This window comes from Pelodiscus sinensis, chromosome 13 (genome assembly GCF_049634645.1).
Source record: "Pelodiscus sinensis isolate JC-2024 chromosome 13, ASM4963464v1, whole genome shotgun sequence".
Taxonomy (NCBI): Eukaryota; Metazoa; Chordata; order Testudines; family Trionychidae; genus Pelodiscus; species Pelodiscus sinensis.
Window position 1 is genome coordinate 21,325,700 of NC_134723.1, and position 24,711 is coordinate 21,350,410.

At 45.3% G+C, this 24,711-nt stretch overlaps 1 protein-coding gene across 14 annotated transcripts in view; it reads right to left on the bottom strand.

The window, feature by feature from the left end:
• STARD8 (StAR related lipid transfer domain containing 8) overlaps positions 1-24,711 on the bottom strand; it is a 158,759-nt gene that overhangs the window by 27,879 nt on the left and 106,169 nt on the right. For 9 of the 14 annotated variants that reach the window (XM_075940810.1, XM_075940809.1, XM_014574666.3 and 6 more), the window contains 2 exons: positions 7,136-7,207; positions 1,692-1,773 (listed from right to left, as the gene is read on the bottom strand). In XM_075940810.1, coding sequence (XP_075796925.1) covers positions 1,692-1,773; positions 7,136-7,207 — 154 coding nt within the window. Of the gene's footprint in view, positions 1-1,691; positions 1,774-7,135; positions 7,208-10,120; positions 10,703-24,711 lie in introns of those variants that run through there. The other 5 variants (XM_014574660.3, XM_014574667.3, XM_025185723.2 and 2 more) reach the window with 2 other exon arrangements.

The following is a 24,711-nucleotide window of genomic DNA, read 5'->3' on the forward strand; positions in this document are numbered from 1 at the left end:
CACACCTGAGGGGAGGGCGGCGCACCCGCTGGGCGGAGAGGGAGGCGGAAGACGCAGGAGGAGGAGCATCGCCGGACAGGACTGGGCTGCGGCTGGCAGGCGTGCCAGCGGCGACCGCCTCTCGGCCCCCCCACAGAGAGGGACTGGGGGAGGACCGGAAGAGTGTATCCCCGCCTAGCACGACAGGACCTCTGACGGACGAGGACCGGCCAAAGGACGTCTGGGAAGAGGCCCGCCGAAGCCACCCGGAGCCCCGCAGAAGCCCGCCGACCGAGGAGGTACCCAACGCCCCGTTCCCGCTAGGGCGCAGAGTCAGGACGGTGCCCCGACTCGTAGGCCCAAAGGGGACCCCCCGATGCCGGAGCAGTCTATAGGCAGAGGGCCCCAGGGTATAAGTAGGAGGGTGTGAGCCCACCGGGACTTCCCGGTACGTGGGAACCCTACTACGCCCTATAGGCCTAGAGTAAACGGACCGAGAGTTGGGGAGGGCCCCTCCGTGAACAGAACGCGGGCCCACCCTACCCCACACTCTTGCGTGGTTAAGAGGGAGGGGGGTAGTGCCCCTCGTGACACACCCCAAATGACTTGGTGCCCTTTCTGAACCTCTCTGACCATCAGGGAAGCATGGGAAAGGGAGGCGGCTACAAGGCCAGTTCTGAAGTCCAGGTAACACTGAAAGACATAGTCCAACTCTGAGATGCTCACCACAACGAGATGGACAGACATTCTGCATGTAACCCGCTTCACTTCAAAAGCACAGCCAGAAGGGATTGAGATTGCATAAGCAAAAAGTTAAAACACTGAACCACACAATGAATCTAGAAAGGGGATTTATGGAAGATGCTTTTACCGTTCAAGAGCTTGGTGTGTATAAATAACACAAACTTGGCTTTATCACAGAGGTGGGCAACAATTATTTTCCAGGGGCCACTTCAGAAATTTTTGAAGTGGCCCTGGGCCGCACCAGAAGGGGCAAAGCCTCAATCAGAAAGGGCGGGGCCAGGATACTTTCCTGCTTCCCCACCCACAGATCATGATTGGTCTGGGAATGGGGGAGCATGTTTGCCCCCCTCCCAGAGGAACCCCCTAGGCGCCCATGCCCCTGTCAGTGGGAGGACACTTTGCACACTCCTCCTTCTGCCCCGAGGCCAATCAGGGCTTAGGGATATGGGGAGCACATGAAGTCTCCTTCTACCCTGCCAGGAGTGTGTGGTGCTTCTAAGCACCGCATGCTCCTTACAGGGTGGAGGAAACTTTGTGTGCTCCCCCTGTCCCCAGGCCAATTGGCCTGGGGAGCAGCAGGGCCTCCGTGGGCTGGATCAACCTGCTTGGTGGACTGGATCCAGCCCATGGAGGCCCTTTTGCCCTCCCCTGCTCTAGCACCTTCCATCTAAGGAGCTCATTCCACATTACATCTGAATGACTAAAGCATCCCAACACCTGGTTGAACAATGCAGAAAGTGAGGCTGAAAGAGACTGTGTGACTACAGCAAGTCAGTGTCACTCTGACCCCCACTAGCTTTTGCTGTCTCCCATCTATGCCGCCCCTTTCCTGGGTGGTGTCAGTCAGTTCTCAGAGGATTAGCCCTGGGGCTGACAACACAGCACAGCACAGCACAGGGCAGCTGAGACAGGGTCCCACAGTTCCCCTGTTCTTTGCAGAGATTAGTCTGGCTTGCGGGAAACTTTACCTGCATAGGGATTTGAGGGAATCCTGGTCCAGAAAGCTGTGGTCTTTCTTCACGGATGTGATGTCAATAGGGAACCGTGAGTCTGAAGGGAGAAGAGGAAGAGAATTACAGCCACAGCCTCCACGTCAGTAACTCTACTAAGCGACAAAGGGACATATAGAGGAGGAGAGGGAGACAACATAAGAATAGCCATACTAGGATGAAAGGGCCATCTAGCTCAGTATCCTGTTTTTTGAAAAAGGCCAATGCCAGGTGCCCCAGGGGGAGTGAACAGAACAGGTAATCACCAAATCATCAATCCCCTGTCATCTTTTCCCAATTTCTGGCAAACAGAGACTAGAGACACCATCCCTGCCCAATCTGACTAGTAGCCACTGATGGACCTATCAGCTATGAATTCATCTAGCTCTTTTTGAATCCTGTTATGCCCTTGGCCTTCACAACATCCTCTGACAAGGTGTCTCACAGGCGGCCTGAGCATTATGCAAAAACACTTCCTTTTGTTTGTTTTAAACCTGCTGTCTACTAATTTCATTTGATGGCCCTTAGATCCTGAGAAAGAGTAAGGTAACCCAGAGGAGGTATGTCCTGGAGAAGGGAAAAGCAGGGAGGAAAATAAGAGCGCCACAGAGGGAAGGAAGGGGGGAAGCTTCTGAACACAGCCACAAATACTGTAAGCAACTGGTGAAAGATATGATTAAGGCTTACATAATATATCTGTAAAAACAATGAGTAGACCTGTGGCATCTTAGAGATTAACAAAAATATACACAGTATCACGAGCTTTGGTGGGCAAAACCTACTTCTTCAGATGAGATGACGAAGAAGAGGGTTTTGCCTATGAAAGCTCATATACTATATCTATATTTGTGTTAGAGTCTAAGGTGCCACAGGTCTACTCCTTGTTTTTAAACATTGTTTTTAAAGTTACAGATTAACACAACTACCCCTCTGAGACTTTCAATGTATCTAAGTGCCACATGGAGCAGCTATGCCATGGGACAACCTCTGGACACTTCCTGGGATGGTAGACTGGGAGGGGAAAGCAAAACTTTTCCTTCCCAGAAAGTAGCAAGCATTATAGCACTGAACTACGAACAGTCTCGATCTGCCAAGAGAGAGCTCCCGAGGGGTAGGGCTCACGATACGCTCTCCAGCAGCGCAGGAAGGATGCTGGCCAGACATTCCCCAATGAAGGGACTACTTGCAGCTTCATGTTTGACAGCCAGAGAAGGAGAAAGGGGATAGACCTGGAGGTAGAAGAGGGAAGACTCAATGGTGAGTAGCTGCCATGGTGATGGGCACAGGAGAAATGCAGAGGTGAAAAGGATGAATTAGACAGGTAGACATGGGTGGCAGGGGAGAAACAAAGCACACAGAAAATGGGAGGGTGGCACCAGGGATATAAACCACAGCCCAGAAGGTAGAAAGAGCGCACAGAAATGTAAACGCTGTTACTCAGCAGTGGCCTCTCTCATCTGCTTATTCTTAGACAGACAATTTCCTCCCCACAGGGTAATACTCCATGGTTAAATGACCATGGCATGTGTGCTTGGAGCCGAGTGCAGCCCCTGGGGAAACACTTGAAATTTTTTTATACTGTCCCTATCTGATTGTATTGACAGATCAGCCAACTCAGAAATAAACACCCCCTCTGAAATGAAAACCCTGCACAGCCCTCACACATCCATCCGCACTGCCAAGGGCAAGCATGTCTCTCCCCGACCCTGCCACCTCTGGAAGGCAGGCTGCAGTCACACCCCTCAGACTGTAGAGTGCTAGCCCGGCAGAGGGTAAACTTCTTCCTGCACAGCCTCTGACTTCCCCCTTGGCACCTGGCCAGCTTTCGGAAAGTGCCTGAAGGATGAAAGCAGAGGGGAGAAGAGGTCACCAGGAAATGGGGAAGGGAATGGCTTATGGTATCACTTCCCTGTTCAAGCAGCCACTTCATGCTTAAATTGTTCAGCTCACGTATTCCTGAATGCTTAGGTGTTCATTGCAAGCTTTAAATTGGTAGGAATACAGTATGTGTAATAAGAGCACAGGTAACTAACTGACCATCTTCCCAGAGACCCCAGGGAGGAGGCCGAGTGCTAGTGAGTTATTCTACCTCAGGGCAGAAAACACTGATGCTCCTGAACTAGTTTCAGACCCCTGATTGTCACATGGGGTGGACACCACAACTCTATGTGCTTCTCTTTTATCTTCCATATGAGGATCTCTTGACTTGTAGGACTCTGAACAAGTCACTTAGTGGGGATCATAATTCCCCCACAATATGTCTGTAGCGGTGCTCAGGACAGAAGTCCCAACACCTGACTCCCAGCTCCCAACTGTGAGCTATACCTGTTAGATCACACACTCTCTGGAGCACACAGAACAAGAATACTCTAGGCACCTGTCTCTGGAGCACCACTGTCAGTAGTGGGGGAGACACGTGGATCTAGACTCGAGACATTTTTTGGAGGGTGGCAGAAACCCCGGCCTTTCAGACCACTACCAAACAACCCACGTTCAGAGCCGGGCTCCAATGCCTCCAACAGCAGAGTTGCACTCTCTGAAAATGTGATGTTCCCAATGTTTCCCATGACCCAAATCTAGACCGAACCCAAACAATAAGGCCCCTGTTTTATGGAGAAAACCCAGTTGTTTTACATCTAGTAGCTACGGCAGTGATGTGACACATCAGAACTTCCTCTGCAGCCAGCATGCATGGAAGGGCCCCCAGCTGAGAGCGGTTGGTTAGAATCTCTATCATCAGCATTCAAATCACCCACAGCTTTCGCTCAAAAGAAAAATCCACATCTCCACCCTCAGGAAGGAAACAAGAAAAGAGGAGAGTGCAGTGAGACGGGTCAGGCTATGGAGCCTTTTGGCTGTGCAGTAAACTCCCTCAGAAAGATCCCCTCCCTCTGCTAACCCACTATGCCTATGACAAACAAGTGGTATGGAATGTGCATAACAGCTCCGGGACCTCGCTCAGCCTCCCCCAGACCTGACTCAAAAGTCATGGGTCAAATCTTGGAGGACTGACACACTGTCTGGCATCCGGGCAGGGCTGGGGGAAGGAGTGAAGCTAGCACATGCTTAGAATAGTCATGTCTTTAAAGATAGCTATTGCTAGCATCCAGCTATCTTAGGGCTTTCCATAATGCCCATCATCTCTGTAATAGCTACAAGCCTTCCAAGTAGATTAGATCTGCATAGCAAGGTCCTTAGCAAGTCGCATGGAATTCTCTGCTCCTTTCCCTCTTTTAGGAAACTCAGCTGGGAACATACATGTATTCTTTTAATTCTACTAACCATGAGGGCAAAAGCCTCATTGTAAGTAAAGCTGCCCAGTGGAGGTTGCAACACAAGGGATAATGGGAATTCTGAGCCCACGGGGAGCAGAAAGAAGCAGAGAGAAGAAAGTCAAGAAATGCTGAAGAAGGCTATAGAAGGCTTTGAGAGACCAGCACTGAGTTTGGACTGTTTGTTTTCAGTGTCTTGTCTCCCTGAGTAACAGCTGTCATCAGCCCACAGGCAAGCAGATCTGAGCCTAGATCTCAGCTATCTGGTCAGTCTTTACGCTTGGACACACATAGAGGTCACCCCTAAAATAGAAACTCTAAACAAAAAGGCAGCCTGTAAAGCTATTAGTAAGGAGGTGAGATCTTGTAGCTGTGCATATGTAGCTGGGAGGGGGCAAGTGGAAGTGTCCCAGCTGAACAATAGCTGGCTTTGCACATTGCTGGGAGGTCATATTTCCCGCTATTGTTCTAGCCTCCTCCTTCCTCAGGCTAAGCTGAGCCAAAGCTGTGATTTTTCAGCTTTGGACATCTCCATGGGGACTAGTGGCCTTCATCAAGTGTTTGAAATAAACAAAGCTGAGCCCAGAAACACACTCTGCACAGATTAATTTGCAAATGGAGTTTGAGAGCCCTGGTCTAGGCTACAAATTTATGTCTGTAAAACTACATTGCTCAGGCATATGTAAAACCTACACCCCCAAGCAACACAGTTATGTCGACCAAACTCCTGATGTAGAAAGCACTGTGCAAACAGGAGAGCTTCTCCTAGTAACATAGCTACTGCCTCTCAGAGAGGTGGATTAACTACACCAATGGGAGCAGCTCTCTTTGGATTAAGTAGCGTCTTCACTAAGCACTCCAGTGTGTATCTCTGCCATACGGTATGTGTAGACAAGCCCTAAGAAACACACGTGTGAGAAAGTCAGCTAGACTCATCCAACCACCTCTCCTAAAATATCCTTTCTTCTAGGACTACCCAACAGAGGAATTCAGCGCCTAGCTCCCAGCATGGAGGTGCTATAGTCGGGAGCACACAAACTACTCCCACTCCTATGCCATGGCTGGTTAAGCTGTACATGCTTCACCACCTCCAGCAACAACTTACTAAAATAACTGGAGACACTGCCATTTAAACCTGTCTCCCTTAGGTATCCTAAGAACTTTCCAGTAGTGCTGCCCGAAGAGCAGAGGTTCAGGAATGCAGAGAGGGTGATAACAAGACTAACTCCCCAGGTCTCTATCAGGTCGGAAGGCTTAAAGTTGTAACATATAATCATATAATTAGCAAACTGCCCTCTCCATCTTTTCCTCTTCCCCAGTATTTCAGATTGGTTCCAGTGTTCTGAGAATCTCCCCTGAGGTAGCCATCCACATCTAGTTAAGACACACACATCACACATTTCTGGGTCATCCAAACTAGAAAGAATAGGGGAGGACTGGAATGACTAGCCCCATAGTTTGAGCAAACATGAGACTTGAACAAACCAAATGGACTCAGGCCAAGTCTACACTAGAGGACAAAGGCAAATTAAGATACCCAACTACAGCTACACGAATAGTGTAGCTGGGGTTGACATACTTTAGGTTGAATTTCCACGTTGTTGCCACTGAGGAAAGTCACTGGAAGAAACTCTCCCATCAACTTCCCTTACTCCCGTTAAGAGTTCCAGAATCAACAGGGGCACAATCATGGTCAATTTAGTGTGGGTCCTTACTAGACCTGCTAAATCAAACCCTGGGAGATCGATCTCCATAGCATCAATCTCCAGTTAAGAGGAGGCCTCAGTCTCACTTTGCAGAACCCATCCTGATGAGGAGCAGGATGGTCCTCTGGATTTTATCACATTTTCCCCCTTTTTCCATCCATTCAAGACTGACAATACATGGAGCTCATAAACAATGCTTCGAGCAATGACCCAAGGGGTCGTCTCTCCTCTTGGGAGTTAAGTGTTGTCTCACAAGTTCCTTCAGCTTCACCTGATTAAGGGAGCAAAGGTGACAGCTCAGGACTTGTACCCCCAAACTGTTGGGTAATGAAACCAGCATCCTTCCTACACAGGGTGCAGAGCTGTTTTCAACATTAATGCTCTTAAAGAAATGAGAGCACTACTTCTCCCCATGATGCTCCCCCAAACCACTGGTAACACTTACCTTCATAAAGGTGTGCATACTGAGGAAATCCTGCTGCACGCAGCCAGTCACAAGCCTTCTTGGCCTCGACTTCTGAAACAAAGCAAATGGATTAGTTTGAGGATCTCAACTTCATTATCTCCACAGTGCACTAGCCCGTAAGTCCAAACACTCCCAACCTTCTGAACATCAGAACCACATCTGGATCCAACCTTCATGGCCTAAATTCATTTTCAATGCACTCCAGTCAAAGTAAATATATTTGTATGAAACGGGATATGTAAAACCTATGAATCCTCTCTTGCCAGCATTCACACTGGAAACACTGCCTAGCACTTATTCTTGGGATGGGAGTGGTAAGGAGATCATATCAGGACCACTGAGAGCACAACTCAAATGAAGCATTAATGGATTCCATTCAAGGCTCTATTCTCCTTTAGCATTAGAATAATGAGTGTAATGAGAAGGGCATTGTCTTTGTTCCCATTTCTGTGCTGGCAGTTTCTTTCTCCCATCCTTTGACAGGACTTATTCTCCTTTACCATCAGCAAAGAGAAGGTGGACAAGTTACTATGAAGTTTCAACATAGGGACAGGACTGCAAGAAATGCTTTAACGCCTGCTGAAATATTTGGTTTCTAAACTCTCTGAACAGAGTGAGACTGCCAGGAGATAAAAAAAGTCTTTAAAAAATAAGTTAGAATTCATAAACATTTGGGGTCTGATCTCTTGCCACGCCCCTGACAGGCTTCCACCACAGAAGTCCAGCAAAGAAAGTTCTTCACTCTGTCTTTCAATAGCCCCTGGTAATTATCTTCTGGATCCCAGCCTTCAAAAACACTGCTTCTACCCTAACATGCAGCTGTCCCTCCTAATCCTATCACAGGCTTCTCCTCAGCAGACAGGGTCTGTAATACTCACCTGTTTATGGACAAATGTCCATAAGAGATTACGGAGCTGATTCCGTGACATTACTTACTCATACAAGCTGTCTCACTGAATCCAACATAAGGATCAGCGAATTCATCCCAAAACTTAGATGGCCAAACTCTTTACTCAGAGCCCAGTTCGGACTCATGGTAAGTAGGACCATACTGTGTTAGCAACTCCACTGGAATCAATGGGACTAGTCATGGAATTAGGTGCCATTTAACATGAGCAAGGGAGATCGAATCAGGCTTCCTCATTTACCACATGTGAGGGATTCAAACTCTGACTTCCAGACCACTACTCTAGGCTATTGTCCTGTGATCTGATTTTCACAGCTTCTCCCCCCACCACACACACTTTAGCAGGAATTCAGAGCACACAGAAAACATGAAAATTAGGCCACCGGGCAATGCCTGCAACCAGCCAGAGAGTGTTTGTGAAACAAAGCAGGACAACGAAGAGGTTCTCACAAAGCTTAGCAAGGGGCCAGCTCTGAACTACTGACAGTGCAATGGGTATTTCCATATACATAGTTTGAAAATCCCCCTCGGGAACCAACATAACAGCTGACTGTTTTCTAGGAAATTTCTAGAACTTTCAAAATTTGAGGCTTCTCTGCCTCAATCCCATGCAGCTCAGGGAATCTTATTTGAAATCAGTGATCATCAGACTGCAGGGCAAGATGGAAGCTTAGGATTATGACCAACATATTTTACAAGACAGAAAAATCTTACTATAATCCTGTATGTAGATGAACATATGGCCAGTACTTCAGACACAAGCATCTTGAAATGAAGTACCCCCAAGCACATCAACAGCCCCTGCAGAAGTACTCAATACTTCAATTTATTATAAAACAATGGGGAAAAAGCACAAAATACATTTACCTTAGAGACAGGACTGAGCTAAAATCTTGGTCCAATGCCACTGGGCTTTGGGAAAGAAGGTTTGGAATATGATTTTGGATCTAGATCCAAATTTTGCAGCTGCCTGTAACACTACATTGGGTGAAACCAAAAACTAGATCGGAAAATCCACCTGAATTCTGAAAGAATCAAAATTCAAACATTTAAATCCAGATTCAAATGTAGGTGCTCAGCTCTAGCTGTCATTTGAATTCTAATTAAAGTACTGTGGAATGTTACTTTAATTCAGATAACGTTTCTTGGGAAAACATGTACATCTATGTGTGTTTGTCTCCTCCGACACACATCACTTGGTTGTAAACTGTATAACACAGGAGGCTTAAAACAGCAGCGCAAAGCAAAATATGAAGTGCTCAGAGAAGCCTGACAGAAGTGAATGTTTTCTGATCACACATAAGGACCATGCAGTGTTACTTCTGCTCCTTCGTCTTGCACTGAAGATATTTCCAAGATCTTAGGAAGGAGAGTAAATTGGTATTTTATGCCCTGTTTTAAAAGGAGAAAACATTTACTGGCAACCAAAGGGCACCATGCTTAGCTGAGCACAAGTTTTGGGAGGAAAGACATCATGCTCCAACGACTCTCCTAACCTGAAACCTTGCTTGCCCGACTGCATCTCCCATCCAAAATTACAAAACCAACGACATCTGACCTCCTTCCATTGCAGCGGGAATGCTTTTTAAACATGTGAATGTTGTAACGTAGCTGCAGGAACCTACCCATGGCCCATTAACTTCTGCCTTAAAGTCACCAGACTGACAGCCCTGGAGAATGAATCCACAGAACAGCTGCAGCCCACATAGCTCCTTAGCCAACATGCCTGAGTCTGACCAAGGAGGGAGGGACCCCTCTTAGGAATGAAAGTGGAGCTCAGTCTCTGCAGCCCATTCAGTCAAGCACCCCTCTGATGAATCCACCAAGGAGGTAGCCAATAAAAGTGGCAGGTTTTGCAATAGTGATACCTAGCTACCAAAACTAGACTGAGCCCTTCCAAACACCATGTTGGTCACCAAACAAGACCCTGGATCTTTTCTTTAAAAAGAAGAGATCTGATGAAACAGAGAATACTTCCAAAGAGAAAAGCCAAGAACCCAACAGGTGCCACAATGGGAGTTTTGCAATCCCCTTTTTTAGCACATACTGCAGCTTACCCCTTATGGTACACAGAGTGAATTGATAGAAGAGCATTGCAGAACAGATGTCGAGCTGGTTTGATCAACCATCCTTGCAACCTCTGGGATTCACAGGAGAAAAAGCATGCACAGGATGGTGATTCCTTCACATGCTATTCAAGCTGCAGACAAGAGCAGGTAGGAGGAGAAGGAAAGGACAGGGAATCAAAGGATCCTCTGCAGACAAAAGCAGACTCCCTCTTGCTCCTCCAGAAAGGCAGGGAATGGCATGCAATCACTAGGCAGGTCTGGGATCCAAATGAACTATACTTCACATTGCCAATGGAAATGTGGAGTCAGAGAGCCACATTTCCTTCCCTTGTATTGGAGTCAGTTCAAAATGCAGTGGATGGAGGAGGGGAAATCTGCCTTTCTTCTAGTTTGTCAGAATTGGAGTTGGCTGCCTTTTCAATTGCAATGGTGACTTTTTTGCTTTTCTAAGAATGGGTTCCCAACATCTGCCGCATGGAAAACACAGGGATAATAGCTGCAAGAGGCTCACAGTACACTCCCTGCCACCACCAGCCCCAGCACCGAAAAGGTTCCAAAGCATTTGTTCATGCCAAGAGACCGCAGTCAATTTCCTCTCCCCCTCCCACCCTTTCCATGAAAAGTACTTTCCCACGGACATCCTGGAAAGGCAGACACAAGAAGAATGGGTAGAACAATAGATATGACAATAACCCAGTGGATTCCAAATTCCTGACCACAGAAAACAACTTCAGAGCAGCATCCAGAGATATATCACAGGTGTACACGCTGCAGCATCAACAAAGATTGTGAGCCTGCCTGTGAGATCTCCAGACAGATTGGTGTCTCACCCCCTCACATAACAAGCTCTGCAAGGATCTTGAAATCATGATCATCATAGCAGCTCACTGTTGTCAGGGGAGGTCCAAAAACAAAGGCAAATTCTTCCCTTCATTATACCCGTGTAAAACTGGAACAACCCCACCGGGCTTGAAAAAAACCACTGGGATGCATTACTACCTGAGTAAATACTCTTCTTATCCCAGCTCACCAGCCCAACACCTTCTCTTTCAGTGTCTCTAAAATAGCCACTTCTTCCACAAGGCCCAGAACAAATAAGGTTCAGATTTAAGAGAGAACTCATGCAAAGAACCCCATTTCCAGAATGCCCAATGGGTTCTGTTTTTTATAAGTTCATATCCCAGGGCCAGCCAGTTGTTCCCAACAGGAAGCAGGCTAGAGAGAGACATAGAAACAGAGCTTTCCAAATCACATAATGGTTCCAGTTTCATTCCTCACGTCACCAATGATATTGTCAAATAAAAAATTTCCTCTGAAACCTCCTGCTTTCTTGAGACTCCAACATGAATAATGAACAACAAATAGCATGTTAAGTTGGTGTAAGAAGATGCCTGGATTTAGCTCCATTTTGTGTTTTCTTGGTACCTTTTTCATTTCAATCAAAATTTAAAATTTTATTTTTAACTTTCCCAAATGCCACATTGGGAATTCAAACCCAACAGCACCGAGCTACTGAATGAAATGCATTAAGGGAAACATACTAGAAATAAAGTGAAATGTGGTGAAAATACAAAAATTACTCCTCAAATGCAGCACAAATGACCTTGGAAACTCCATCATAATCACTGTGGTTATCAGTAATTCAGATTGTTTGACCTTTTTTTGTAAACAGACATTTCACATTGATGTAAACCCCTGGTGAATGTGCAGGATAGGTCTCTATGGCGGATCCATGGAGGATACAAGTCTCTTACATTCGCAGCCACAGAGCTTAGGCCTCAATTCTATCCTTGGAGGGTTAGCCATGACAGCAGACATCATCTTAATACGTGCTCTTGAATCGCAAAGAGAAAATACATCGTGTGCGCAGAAGAGATGTAAGTGACCAGCAGACTATCCGATAAGCATAAACTGCCTATCAGAGAGAGGCAGCAAGAAGGGGAGAGCAGGAGCCGGTGCTGGGGGGAACCATCTCAGTGGGGGGGGGGGGGAAGAGAGATAAAGGCACAGAAGGAAACGGTGGGAGTGAGGACTGAAGCAGTCTCCACTGTGCTTTTGAAATGTACAAGAGCAGTGTTTCTTAAACTATGTTCCGGGGAACACTGATGTTCTGTGAACAACTCGCAGGTGTGCTGCGACCTCTTCTTTGTTTTTGTTACTGCTTAGTTTGTGTCTTTTTTTGGTCTAACAACAATTTCTTTTGTTTAAGAAAATTTTCATCAGTGTTCTGCATAAAAAAATATTGTTTGGTGTTCTGTTGTCCCAAAAATTTAAGAAACACTGTACAAGAGTCTTGCGGGGCTCTTGTACATTTCAAAGACTGAAGTGCTACAGGGAGCACAGGGCCAATCTCCCACTGGCCCCGTGTTCCCTGCGGAGCTTTAGCTTTTAAACTGTAGCAGGAGCCCAGCAGAGCTCTTGCTACAGTTCAAAGGCAGAAGCGTCCTTATTGACTAATCAAATAGTCGATGGAAATCCCATCGACTATTTGATTAGTTACTTAATCTAAATTTAACATCCCTAGCATGCAGAGCAATCTGATCACCAACCCCCTTCAGCCTTCTCTTGGTAATAGGAATTAAGGATGTTAAGAGATAGGTAACTGGGTAATCGTGTAGTCGATACAATTTCTATCGACCACACGATTAGCTGAGAAATGAAGGCGCTCAGAAGGAACTACCCCCACTTTGGCTCTAAAGTTTAAATATAGTAAGAGCCAAGCAGTGCAGGCAGCCCGGCTCCTACTACATTTAAACTGCAGAGCCGCAGCTGGGGTAGCTCCTGGACCCAGTGAGAGCTGGGACTGAGCCAGGCGTGGTCAGGCCTGGCTTACGCTGGGTCCAGCAGTCCCTTTCCACGGGGTGGGAGGGTGTCCCAACAGGCAGCTGGGATCCCCGTAGACAGGGGCCGCTGCGGAGCAGTCTCTGTTCACAGCCAGCTTCAGCCTTTGTTCCGGCAGAAGCCCCTGTCCACAAGGGGTCCCAGCCCGCGGACAGGAACTGCTGCAGCAAAGCACCCGGGACACCCCCACTAACACAGGCTCAGCCTCCTCTGGCCCCCCTGCACTAATGCCTCTGATAGAGGGAGTAGTGGGGAGAAGTGGCACTGCAGAGACAGTGCTGGGGGGAACTGGCTTTTAAACCGGCTTCCCCCAGCACCAGCTCCTGCTCTCCCACCCTCAGCCGCTGCCTCTCATATAGAAGCAGAAAGAAGGGGGGAATGCAAATAGTTGACTATTTAACTACTCTTTAACATCCCTAGTGCTGGGGGGGAGCTGGCTTAAAAGTGCCGGGGGCAGAGGCTGAGGCTGCAAAGCAACCCCTGTTCACAGCTGGGCTGCCATGGACAGGGGTTTGTTCGTGGAATGAGCCCTTGTCTGCGGGAGGTCCCAACTTTCCATTGGGACCCCCCCCCCCCACAGACAAGGGCTATTGCTGACTGGGCAGGCAACCTGGCTCAGTCCCAGCTCTTGCCAGATGCGGGACCAAACCCTGCTACAGTTCTGCAATTTAAAAAGGCAGTAGGAGCCAGGTAGCCTGCCTCCCAGCTTCTATACTATGTTTTAAACTGCAGAGCCACAGCAGGGTTTGGTCCTGCACCTGGCATGAGCCTGGACTGATTGGCCTGCCTATCAACTCATCGAGTAGTCGATAAAAATTCTATTGACTACTCTATTAGTTATATACTTGCTTCTTAACACCCACATTAGGGATGTAAAAATAGAAAAAATATTTTAAAAATTCTATCAGTTACATTGTCAACCACTCCTGGGTCTGCAGGCCTTGCAGGGCTGCTGGCCCCATGCTGGGCTGTGGACGCCGCTAGTCTGACTAGGAGCTGGCAGTCCCACATGGGAGCCTGGTGGGGTTGGAGCAGCCCTCCCGCCCACAGTGGGCCGCAGACGGGGGGCTGCTCCTGGTAACCAGCTAACTGGTTACCTGTTCAAACCCCTACTTGGTAAGACCACTGGGAGTGAAATTTAAGGTCCAGCTCTATGCCTTTAGGAGCTGCAGCACAAAATGTCAACTGAGGGACAAAATAGAGCAAAGATGGCTTTAAATCACTTTTGCACCCTCTGGATTCTGGGCAGCTGTGGGCCAACGTATCCCACACAGAAACTGTGTCCCAAGGACAGTCTCTAGGTTGTAACACTCTAAGTTCAAGTATGATAGAGAGAGTTTTGTATCTCCTCCCACTCCCAGCATCTACTTTTGCACCAGCACTTATAGGAAGAGAAGTACAGTACAGGGCTAATTACGCAGCAGGCTCCCCCCTAAGTTGTGCTTGTGCTGAGACAACTCTTCTTGAGTTACTTCAGGCACTTCTCAGGCACCTAAACAGTAGCTAAAGTGACAAATAAGGGCCAGAGTAGAGGACAGAATCTCCCCCTTGGTGTTTTCAGAAACTGTGGAAAACCCCAAGATACAAATGGCTGCTCAGCCTTATCACAGAGACACAGCTAGAAAAAAACAGGGATATAACAAAATGTGGACTGGTCTAAAACCAGCAAGGTGCAAGCAGTGAAGGAAGATTTAATTACAGCTAGAAAACCATTCCGCAGAGTTCCAACTCCACACTTCCTCTTTAAAAAAAAATATAACCTGGGTTCCAGAATTTCACTTCAAGTTCCAAATTACTTGTAAAAAAGTCTCACACAGGCAATTAGTGTGTGAAAAGAAAACCACATTACAAAGATGCCCACAATGGAAAGCCATGAAATAAGATGGTAGGCAGATGTGAATGAGAATGCAGGCTTTTTCTATTAGACTCCCCCTCAGCTCCAGAGTTAGTGTATGCAGCACTTTGGGATGGGTTTTCTTTCCATCCTGATTTAAAATAAACTATTGCATAAGAAGTTAAATATGCACAAACGGAGCTTAATTTCTCTCCCTAGTCTGTAAATGTAAATGCCTTCCTATTTATTATGGAACCTACAGAAAAGTCTGGTATGTCTGCTAGGCCATGGAGAACACATGTTTCTTAAGAGGACTGGAAAGCAATTTTACACGTAGGACGTGAATTCCTATTTGTACTAAATACATTGGGCCAGATTCATCCCTGGTGTGACTGCACTGGAATGAATTTTGCCAGTGATACCTAGTTTGGCTCTCATTAATGCTGCTACAACCACAATGAATTTGACACTAGAAGCAGATTGCACAGACGTAAGGGAGAGAAGAATTTGGCCCCTTAAGTGTAGAATTCACTCATCTAGCTCTTTGATATTGATAAGTGTACAAATATGTATAAAATTAAGCTGGAGAAAAGCAGTACAGAAAGCACCATTTGGAACAATCCTGTGTTAGCCCCTAGGTATGGAGTAGATACCATTTTAATGGGTGCTTTTCAGCAGAAGTGCCAGCGAGGATAAAACTCAGGTAATCTGAGTTTACAGCTTCTTATCGGAGAAGTGTGGAGCTGATTTTAGCTAATCTAGCCCATTTCTTTTTTTTTTTTTTTAAATCGACAGAATCATCATTTCCAGTTTTATTTTCTGTAATTCTGTGTTACTATTCTGCAGGCCTGACTCTCCTCTCTCACCAGTGTTACTCCCTGGCGGTCTAAAGAGTTACTCTTGATTTACACCAGCGGAAGGGAGAGGGGAATCAGCAGCTCCTATGACTCCTGCTCTCAGCAAAAAGTGCAGAGGAAGCAAAGCAAATGGAATTATTCCATCTCTGCCCCTCAAAACCATGTAACACTAAGCAAGTGATAGGGACAGTAACACTAGAGACTTCCAGCCATGCACTAAGCAGCTCCCTTGCTGCGCTTTCAGCCATAGGCACCCTAGGGTTGGGGAAACCCAGCTCTGAATTTTGCTCTGGACCCATCTCATACAAACATTTGCTATGAGGAGTAGATTTTTTGAATGGCAGAGGTGTGCCAAGTTTTTACACCCTGTACCCCAGCAGCATCCACCAGCCACATCAGAATTGGAACCTCCACAGTTTCACACAGGTCACTGATAAAAAGTAACTGATTTTGTCTATTTTGTATTTCATTACACAATGAAGCCATAAGCACAGATAGAGTATGGGGACAGGCATGTGAAACTCCACTGGACATTGTCCCAGATGTTGTAGGTTTCCATAATTAACCCTCACACAGTTACAAGGGCTTGCAAGCTTTGGAAACTGCGCCCTGTTGCACTGCCAACAAGGGATTGTTCAAATGCCTCCATCCCATTCAAACCCTGAAATAGTCTGTCTATTTTTAACAGCATTGATTCTGTCCCAATGGAGGAACCCTCGGGAATCTAAAAGACTGGAAGGCAGAAAGTCAACAGAGAGCAGCCATGGTTTGGGACCTGGCTGGGAGCTGGAGCTGCAACAAAGGAGGAGAGCTCATGAGTTAATGACAGAAGCAATTGAGACAGTTGCACAACTTAAGAAATGTATTGCTTTGCTGTTCACATCCCAGACATTTACTGTACTGTGCAGGATAAACAAGAAGAGTGATCCGGGGGAAGGAATGCTCTTGGAGTCAGACGAGGACAAGAGATACTTAAGTAATACAGACAAGTGTATTGTGTGTACGTGTCTGTGTACATGTGATAGGCACATTCATCTTTTGGGGAGGTGAGGGAGGTCCCTCCCTCTAGGAGACCCTTATTTCTTCTCAACATCCTTCAATAAGGTCCCAGATCACAGCTATATTTGTTCCAATGTACGAAGGAATGGATACTGCTGTCTCTGAAGTGCAGCATCACTGGTCTACAATTAAGGCAAACTGATGGTCCATACTACTCTACTCCCTAATCTATTTCTCCTCTGAAAATCCATTAATCACCAGCTGTTTGTTTTTCAGCAAGCCAGAAACTTGCCTATTATAGAATATAAGCACTAAATGCATTTATAGGGACAAGAAGAGCAGAGATGTAAGAAACCTCCCCAAATTCAAATAGTGCTCTGTTCCTGGACTCTGAGTATAGACTCAGAGCCCTTGCCAGACTCTCCATACAGCCAGCACACTCTCCTCAGTGCAGGGAGAGGAGTGGAATAAAGGACCCTGACAAGATAACAAGTTGCTGTTCTATTATCCAAACAAAAGTTCCAGGCAGGAGAAGGAGCTTGCTTATTCCCAGCCATCTGAGGTCCACATGTGCCCCCTGAACCTTGCAGTCTCTCAGTTCTTCTCTTGAGGTTACTATTGAACAGCGATGTGTAGGCTCCCTGTTTTCTTCTTTTGTGCCTCTATCCTGCATAGATGTCTCCTTAAGTTACCTCTGTCCCACAAGTCTTTGTGGGTTCCTAGCCAGGTTCATTCCCATTAGCACTGACATTAGAAGTAAAACAAAATCTTGATCTCAATGCATCTTCTCTGCATTAGTCTCCTCATCTGTATAGTGGGGATGACAGTATTTCTCTACCTCCTGAAGGGTTGTGACGATTCAGTAAGGTACCTAACACGCTGTGAGGATCGAGGATGCTTACAGTCTGATCAAATTTGGTTTGGAAATGCAATGCTGGCTGTGCACAGGGCACTGTTTCCTCCATACGCTCAGGCATGCATATGCAGCTCCCTTCACTGAACCTTTGATTTCACTGTGTGGCTATTCAGTGAGCTTGCTGTCGGTCACTGTTCTCTTTCTTCCTCTTTTAAAAGAAAAGGAAATTAATCACAAAAAGTACCATGAAGTTACATCCTGTATTTTACAAGCATTGATGTCAGAGTGCCCCTATAGAGAAGTATACTAGTGAGAAGGATTATGTGATATACAGAAATATATAATGCTATGGGCCATAAGGCCAGATTCTGCCCTGCTGTGCAACCCACTTCCATAACTTAAGATCCCTCACCTTGTGTGTTGAAAATCTCAATCCCAGTGATCCATTAGACTTTAAATATAGGCCTTTGAACATCTAGAATGTCTTACACTGATGGCTCTTAACAGCCTTTTAAAACATAGGGTCAGATTTACACTATGTGCCACTCCCATTGACTTCAATGGGAATTGCAAGTATCTTTTTCCATGGGCAGCATATGCCCCCAAATAAGTTAGGTCACATGCCACGCCTTTGAGAGGTGGAAACATGCTATTCTTCCCATTTTATAGAGTGGAAAATGGATGTCCTGCTCTTCCTCATTCAATATTTGCCTCACTGGCCAATGGATCTTGATATTTACCTTGACAGAAGCCAATGCCCGCCTTATGCTGCACCCAAGATCATGTGAGAAGTTAAATCAACCAAACTGTTAAAGCTTTGAGGATATAGCATCACAGCTAGATTAGAGAGGCTACAGAAGTCCTGCTTTGAGGGAAACAGACAAAGACAGACCAGCTATGGGCTGCCTTTTACAAGGCCTTCATTCAGCTGCAGTTATCTTCATTTTGTTTACTAGCTAAACGAAGCAGGAAGTGGCCAGTTAGGTAGATTGGGGGGGAGGGGGGGGCAGCACGCGTGGAGGCAGCAAGGAGGGGATATGTATAGTTGTTAGGAATAACTGATAAACTCGGGCTTATCAGTTAATCGTGAAAATGACTACACACTAACATCCCTAATACTAATGCTAAATTTGCTCCATGTAGTTATTTGGACTCTTAAAAAAAAGTTATATTGACTCTTTCAGTAAAAATAAAATATGAGTTTCAAAACATGTTTGGTCAGACAAAACATCCCGTTCAGCCTAACCTGAAACTCACACAACCTGATGCATTTGTGTCTCAGTAGAGATAAGTAGCATTCATATCTCGGCCCCTTCCAGCCTGCAGACTCTAAGGTAAAGCACAGACACACAAAAACCGACTGGAGGGAAAAGCACACAGACATGCACAAACAGTTCAAGTTTCGTTCTGCGTACTCGTGGTAAGCACATAGACACCAAGAATTCCCAGAAACGTTACCCTCTCTGAATCTCTCCTACCAGTCTCTGTCAGACAGGAGGAGCTAGAGACTGGAACAGTTTTGGTAGAAATGCTTGAAGCCAATTTGTGAGGAGGGGAGAAAGGGTTTGAGCGGTAGGTGTAAGGAAAATAAGGGTAAAAACAACCTTCAAATGTGAAAGGACATTACTATTTCCAGTTCATGAATCCGGAGCAAGTGAAATCATCATGACATTCCAGAGCTATTTACAGAAACAAGAACTTTAACAAAACTCCTGTCACACATGCAACTCCCACTACACAAACAGCTGACTAGACATAAATGGTAACTGCTTTTCAAAATGGCCTCTAATTTCTACCCTTCCCCACACATGCTGTTGCACCCATCATTAGAGTCAGCATATTCAATCTTAAGCACAAATGGCAGAATTTTTAATTTTAGCACCTAATCTGGATGTTAGACATCTATGTTCAGTCACTTGACCCTACAGTCCAACAGGGGACACATTACTGCAGGTGCAAAATTATAGGCAATGTTCACAGAGCTGATGAAGAGCAGAATCTTTCAAAGTGGAAGTGATGTTGGGTAACTCAGGGTACCGTCTCTCAAAGTTTAGGGAATAGCAGTACCTCTGTCAGCATGCCTCTCAAAGATCACACATGAAAGAAGGCATGAACACATACCTTTGGCTGCAGCAGCTCCTTTACTATACAAGTGGTGAGCAGATGAGTACTGTATCTCTCCCTACTGATTACCCAGCCATTAACATATTCATATTTGAACTAATTTCTGTAGCTCTTAATACAAGTGGAAGGTGGGTGCTTTAATACAGATATTAAAGGCACAAAAGAACAAAACAAAAGCAGCTACTGGGATGCTACACAAAACAAATGCACATCTCCCACTTCCTTTGGAATCGCTCCATCACTTTTCAATAGTAGCACATGCTTTGTTTAGACCAAAGGACCCCATCTTCCAAGCTCACTCAGCCATGAGCCTGTAACCTCATCTCAATGCTGAGATGCTTGTACTGTAAGCATTTTGATGGTGAGATGCAGCAGGCCTGCATCATGGCCACGACAGTTCAGCACAGGCATCACCACACTTCTCTATGTTGGCAAGAAAATGGAAACTACAGCTCATGACTACTTCTACCAACCACAGAAGCTGCAGTGTAGTAGACACATGGCTGGAAATTGTAATGCTCAGAGAAATAATGCCTGATCCCACCCGAGTCTTGTTCATGTAGATCCTCCCAACATGGCTACAGCTAGTGGGCCTGCACCAGTGAATTATGGGTGCCATTTTTGCTAGATAGCATTATTGTATCCTATGTGAAGTCAGGCAGTAAGCATCAGAGAAAGCCGGCCCACGGGGGAGGGAAGGGCCAGATCCTGGAAAATAATTTTGTTAAAAAGCCCAAATGGGTAGCAGCTCTAATTCTGGCCAGTAGTCACTGCACAGAACTACTGTTTTCTCTGTAATATGGTATTTTCAGATTCTCTAGTACCAGCAGAGACAGACTTTTTACCAGCCATACATACTGTCTGACATCTCCTTGCCGTCCTAAAAACCTACTGGCTTTTCTCAAGGCTAGTGAAAGTCAGGCAGATTATCAACTACTTGAAATCCAGATATTTAAAAAAAACCCACAACTTGCTATTTTCCTCGATGTTTATGTATTTATCATTTAGAAAGTCAATGTTTGTTACTAGAAAAAACCCATAGAGAGTTAATGTGCTGTAGCCTTTTGCCAAAATGGTAAAACAATCCAATTTCTAGGCGACAATGCAAAGACTCCAACTAACTTCAATGGGAAGTGGACTTGGCTCCAGAAGAGCTGCAATACCAGATCATTATTTGCCATGACCAGCTGCTAACTTAAAACACCTTAAATGCCAGCACAGTTAACTAGTTTCTATGTAGTCAATATGCTTTCTACAGCATAGCTACTGGTGTCAGAACAAGCTGATGGTGTCTCATATGAAAACAACTGCCCAGACACACTTATTACCCATGAGCAGTGAAAGCTGAATTTCCCACAAAGGTACATGGGGCTACTTTAGGCTTCACGTGTGAAGAGCAGTTTCCCCTTTTTTTTAAATAAAAATGTGCTGCCACTAAAGAATGATAGTTCCAAATAGTTCTCCGGGTCTCTGTAACAATCTGCCTCCTCTCCATCTCACTTGCACTTCAGACACTAAGGGTTTGCTTCGATGAACATTTGGTTTCCAGCAAACAGAGGTGGGAAACCTTGTTGCTCCTGCCTGCTGCAGTTGGTCTGTGTGCACCCTGATGACATGGTGAATGTACTCTGATCTACAGCAGAACCTCAAATACCAGAGTTACGAATACCAGAATTACAAACTGACTGGTCAACCACACACCTCATTTGGAATCAGAAATAGACAACCAGTCAGCAACAGAGACAAGAGAAAGAGGAATAAAAGCAAATACTGCACAGGATTGTATTAAACATCAATGACTAAAATGGTTTCTGTGCTTGTTTCGTTTTAATTAACATAGTTAAAAGCAGCATTTTTCTTCTAAATAATAGTTTCAAAACTATATTAAGGCAATGTTCAGCCAGTATTTCCTTAATTCAACACCTCATTTTTATATAAAAAAGCTAAGTATGGGACACTTCCAGCCCACTTAGTTAGACTTATTAGAATTGACCGGTATCTTTTTTTCCCTTTTACTGTTATAAAATACTTGGGTTTCCGTTATTACCCTCAAGTTCATCATATGAGGAAGTGGATTTTGCTAACGAAAGCTCATGGTACTATTTATTTATACATAATTTTGTTAATCTCTAAGGTGCCACAGGACTACTCATTATTTTTAAAGTTAAAGACTAACACAGCTACTCTCTAAAACTTTTAAAAGAACAACCATAACTTTCAGCTTTATGAACACTGCAGTTACATACAACTTCCATTCCCAAGGAAGGTTCTTCTATAGTCCTGTTTCAAAGAGGACTAGAATACAGCATGTTAATTGACAGTTAATGAGCACCAGCAGGGTTCACATGAACAGTTAGTTTGCAGCAAACTAGGGCAAGATAACATCACACCCAAGATTCCTGTGAATTAATTATTTACATAGACAAGTCATAAAATGTAACTCCTAATCCACCTACATTATGTCCAGTGAGCTGTTGGCATGTAGCTCAGATTGGCACTCACTTTGCCCAAATCTTGCCTCAACTGACTAACAAACGTGGTACATTAAGAGCTAAGCGTATTGAACAAATTTAGGCCCCAATTCTGCAGAGATTTAGGTCAAGTCTACACTACATACTTACATCGAGAGGTGTGAAAAAACACATTCCATGAACAACGTATACTGGCCTAACTCCCAGTGTAGACAGTCCTATGTTGATGGGAGAGCTCTTCTTGCCAACATAGCTGTCATCTCTCATGGAGATGGGTTAACTATGCCAACCAGAGAAGCTCTGCCATTGGCGTAGTAGTATCCTCACTAACAGACTACAGACCTGTGTCTGTATTGCTGTATGTGTAGACAAGTTCTAGGATACATGCTTAAATTTTAAGCATGTGAGTAATCCCATCAAGATCAAGTAAGACCTTTGCAGGATTAAGGCTTTAAATTGTGTATTAGTTAGTTAGTTAAGCTCAAACTCAGCTGCAAATGTTGACAGAATTGATTTTATTCCCTGCAGGGGAGGGAGTCACAGAGTAAGGCTGTGCCTTTCACTAGCAGTTTCTCTTAATTTTGTATCTATTCTAATATAAAAAGGTCTAGGAGGCTTTGGCCTGATGGATGGTTGAGTTGTACTGTCTGGAAAAATCAGCCAATTCCACGGCATTGGCAGATGATATTTTAAAGCTGCTCCAGTGACAGATTCCAAGTTCTAATGTTGCACATTACTGTCCTTGGCTACAGCAAACCAAGGGCTCCAGGAAACACTCTGTCACTCTTTCGGTCAGTTCTTTCTGCTACCATCCCATTGCTAATCTCAGTTGGTGGCATCCTCACTACACTTTCATGGATGACAGAGAAAGCTAGAAACCAAAATGTCAAAACCACATTAAAAGTTAAAATGAGTTATGAACAACAGAGGCCATGTCTACACTGGGGGACTACAGTACTGTAGCTTTGCTGGGAACACCTTGTAGCGAAGATGCAGATGACAGCAATGGAAGGGATTTTTGCTGTTGCTGTAGGAACTCCACCTCCCTGAGCAGAAGCAGCTAAGATGACAAAGGCATTCTTCTACTGACCTAGCCATATCTACACCAGGGGCTGGGCTAGTATGTAGCATGGGTTCCTCATATCTCTGAGTGCTGTAGCTATGTTGACCTAAATTTTAAGTGTAGACCAATCAGAAGAAGAAAATGTTGCACAATGATTCAGATAATGGGACAACTGAGATTATTAAAACCCTATTATGTGGATGGAAACCTACCCACAAAAGATATTTCATCTCCCTTTTTATTCAGGCACTTCAATATGTTCTGCCCCTTTTAATGTGTGATGTTTACTTGTTGTGGTTATTGTGTCTAAATTGGGACGTGATCCAGCAAACACTTACGCATAAAAGTAACTGTGATCATATAAAAAACAACAAATAGTTTAGCAGCACCTTAAAGACTAACAAAACATGAAGATCAGTGGTCCCCAACGCAGTGCCTGCAGGCGCCATAACGCCCGCCGGGGCATTTATGTGTGCCCGCCTAGTGACCAGGGCTGGCCCGAGCCATTCTTGTGCCCTGGGCCCATGCGTGGCCCCCGCCCCGGGCGTGCGGCGCATGCACGGTGCTGCCACCATGGCGCATGCATGGCGCCGCCTCTGGGCACCCGGCAGCCCCAAAAGGTTGGGGACCATTGATGTAGACGGTATCATGAGCTTTCGTGAGTACAACCCACTTCTTCAGATGACTGGACTGAAGAAGTGGGTAGTATCCACGAAAGCTCATGATACCATCAACACGTTTTGTTAGTCTTTAAGGTGCTGCTAGACTATTAATTGTTTTTTAAGTTTTTCCAGTTACAGACTAACTCAGCTTCCCCTCTAAAGCTTTTGATCATAGAGGTAGCCAAATACAGCCAGTGACACTATTCAAATAAGTGAAGTTATTCATGTGTACAGTATAAGCATTTGTAGGGTGGAAAAGCTCCCATGAAAGGATATTAAGCTCTCTGGGGCAATGACCTTGACTTCTTGAATCTATAAGGCCATTGCCCATCTGCAACACTATGGAAATAATAATCATCTGTCTTCTCTTGCAATCCTAACAGCGCACCCAGTTCATTCAGATACTTTCAGCATTATTGTTGCATTGGTCATTAATATAGATGCATAATTCTCACAGGTACAGCAATTCTCACTAGCACTGAGTAGAAATTAATCCTTTTCCTTCCTATCATCCTGCCCCCCATCACTGCATCTCTCTCTCACCCCTACCCCTCTTTAAATGTTAAATTAAAAAAAAAATCTTTCCAGGCTACAAAACTCAATGGGTATGTCTACACTACAGAGTTAGTTCGAACTAACTTAGTTCGAATTAGTTAATTCGAACTAAGCTAATTCGAACTAACGCATCTAGAACTAAAAACTAGTTCGAATTAGCGTTTTGCTAATTCGAACTAGCAAGTCCACATTGAGTGGACCCTGAACAGGGCTTAAGGATGGCCAGAAGCAGTGCTGGCAGGGCATCAGAGGAGGACTTAGAGCGTGGAGATGCTGTGTCAGGCTAGCCAAGGGCTGCGCTTAAAGGGTCCCAACCC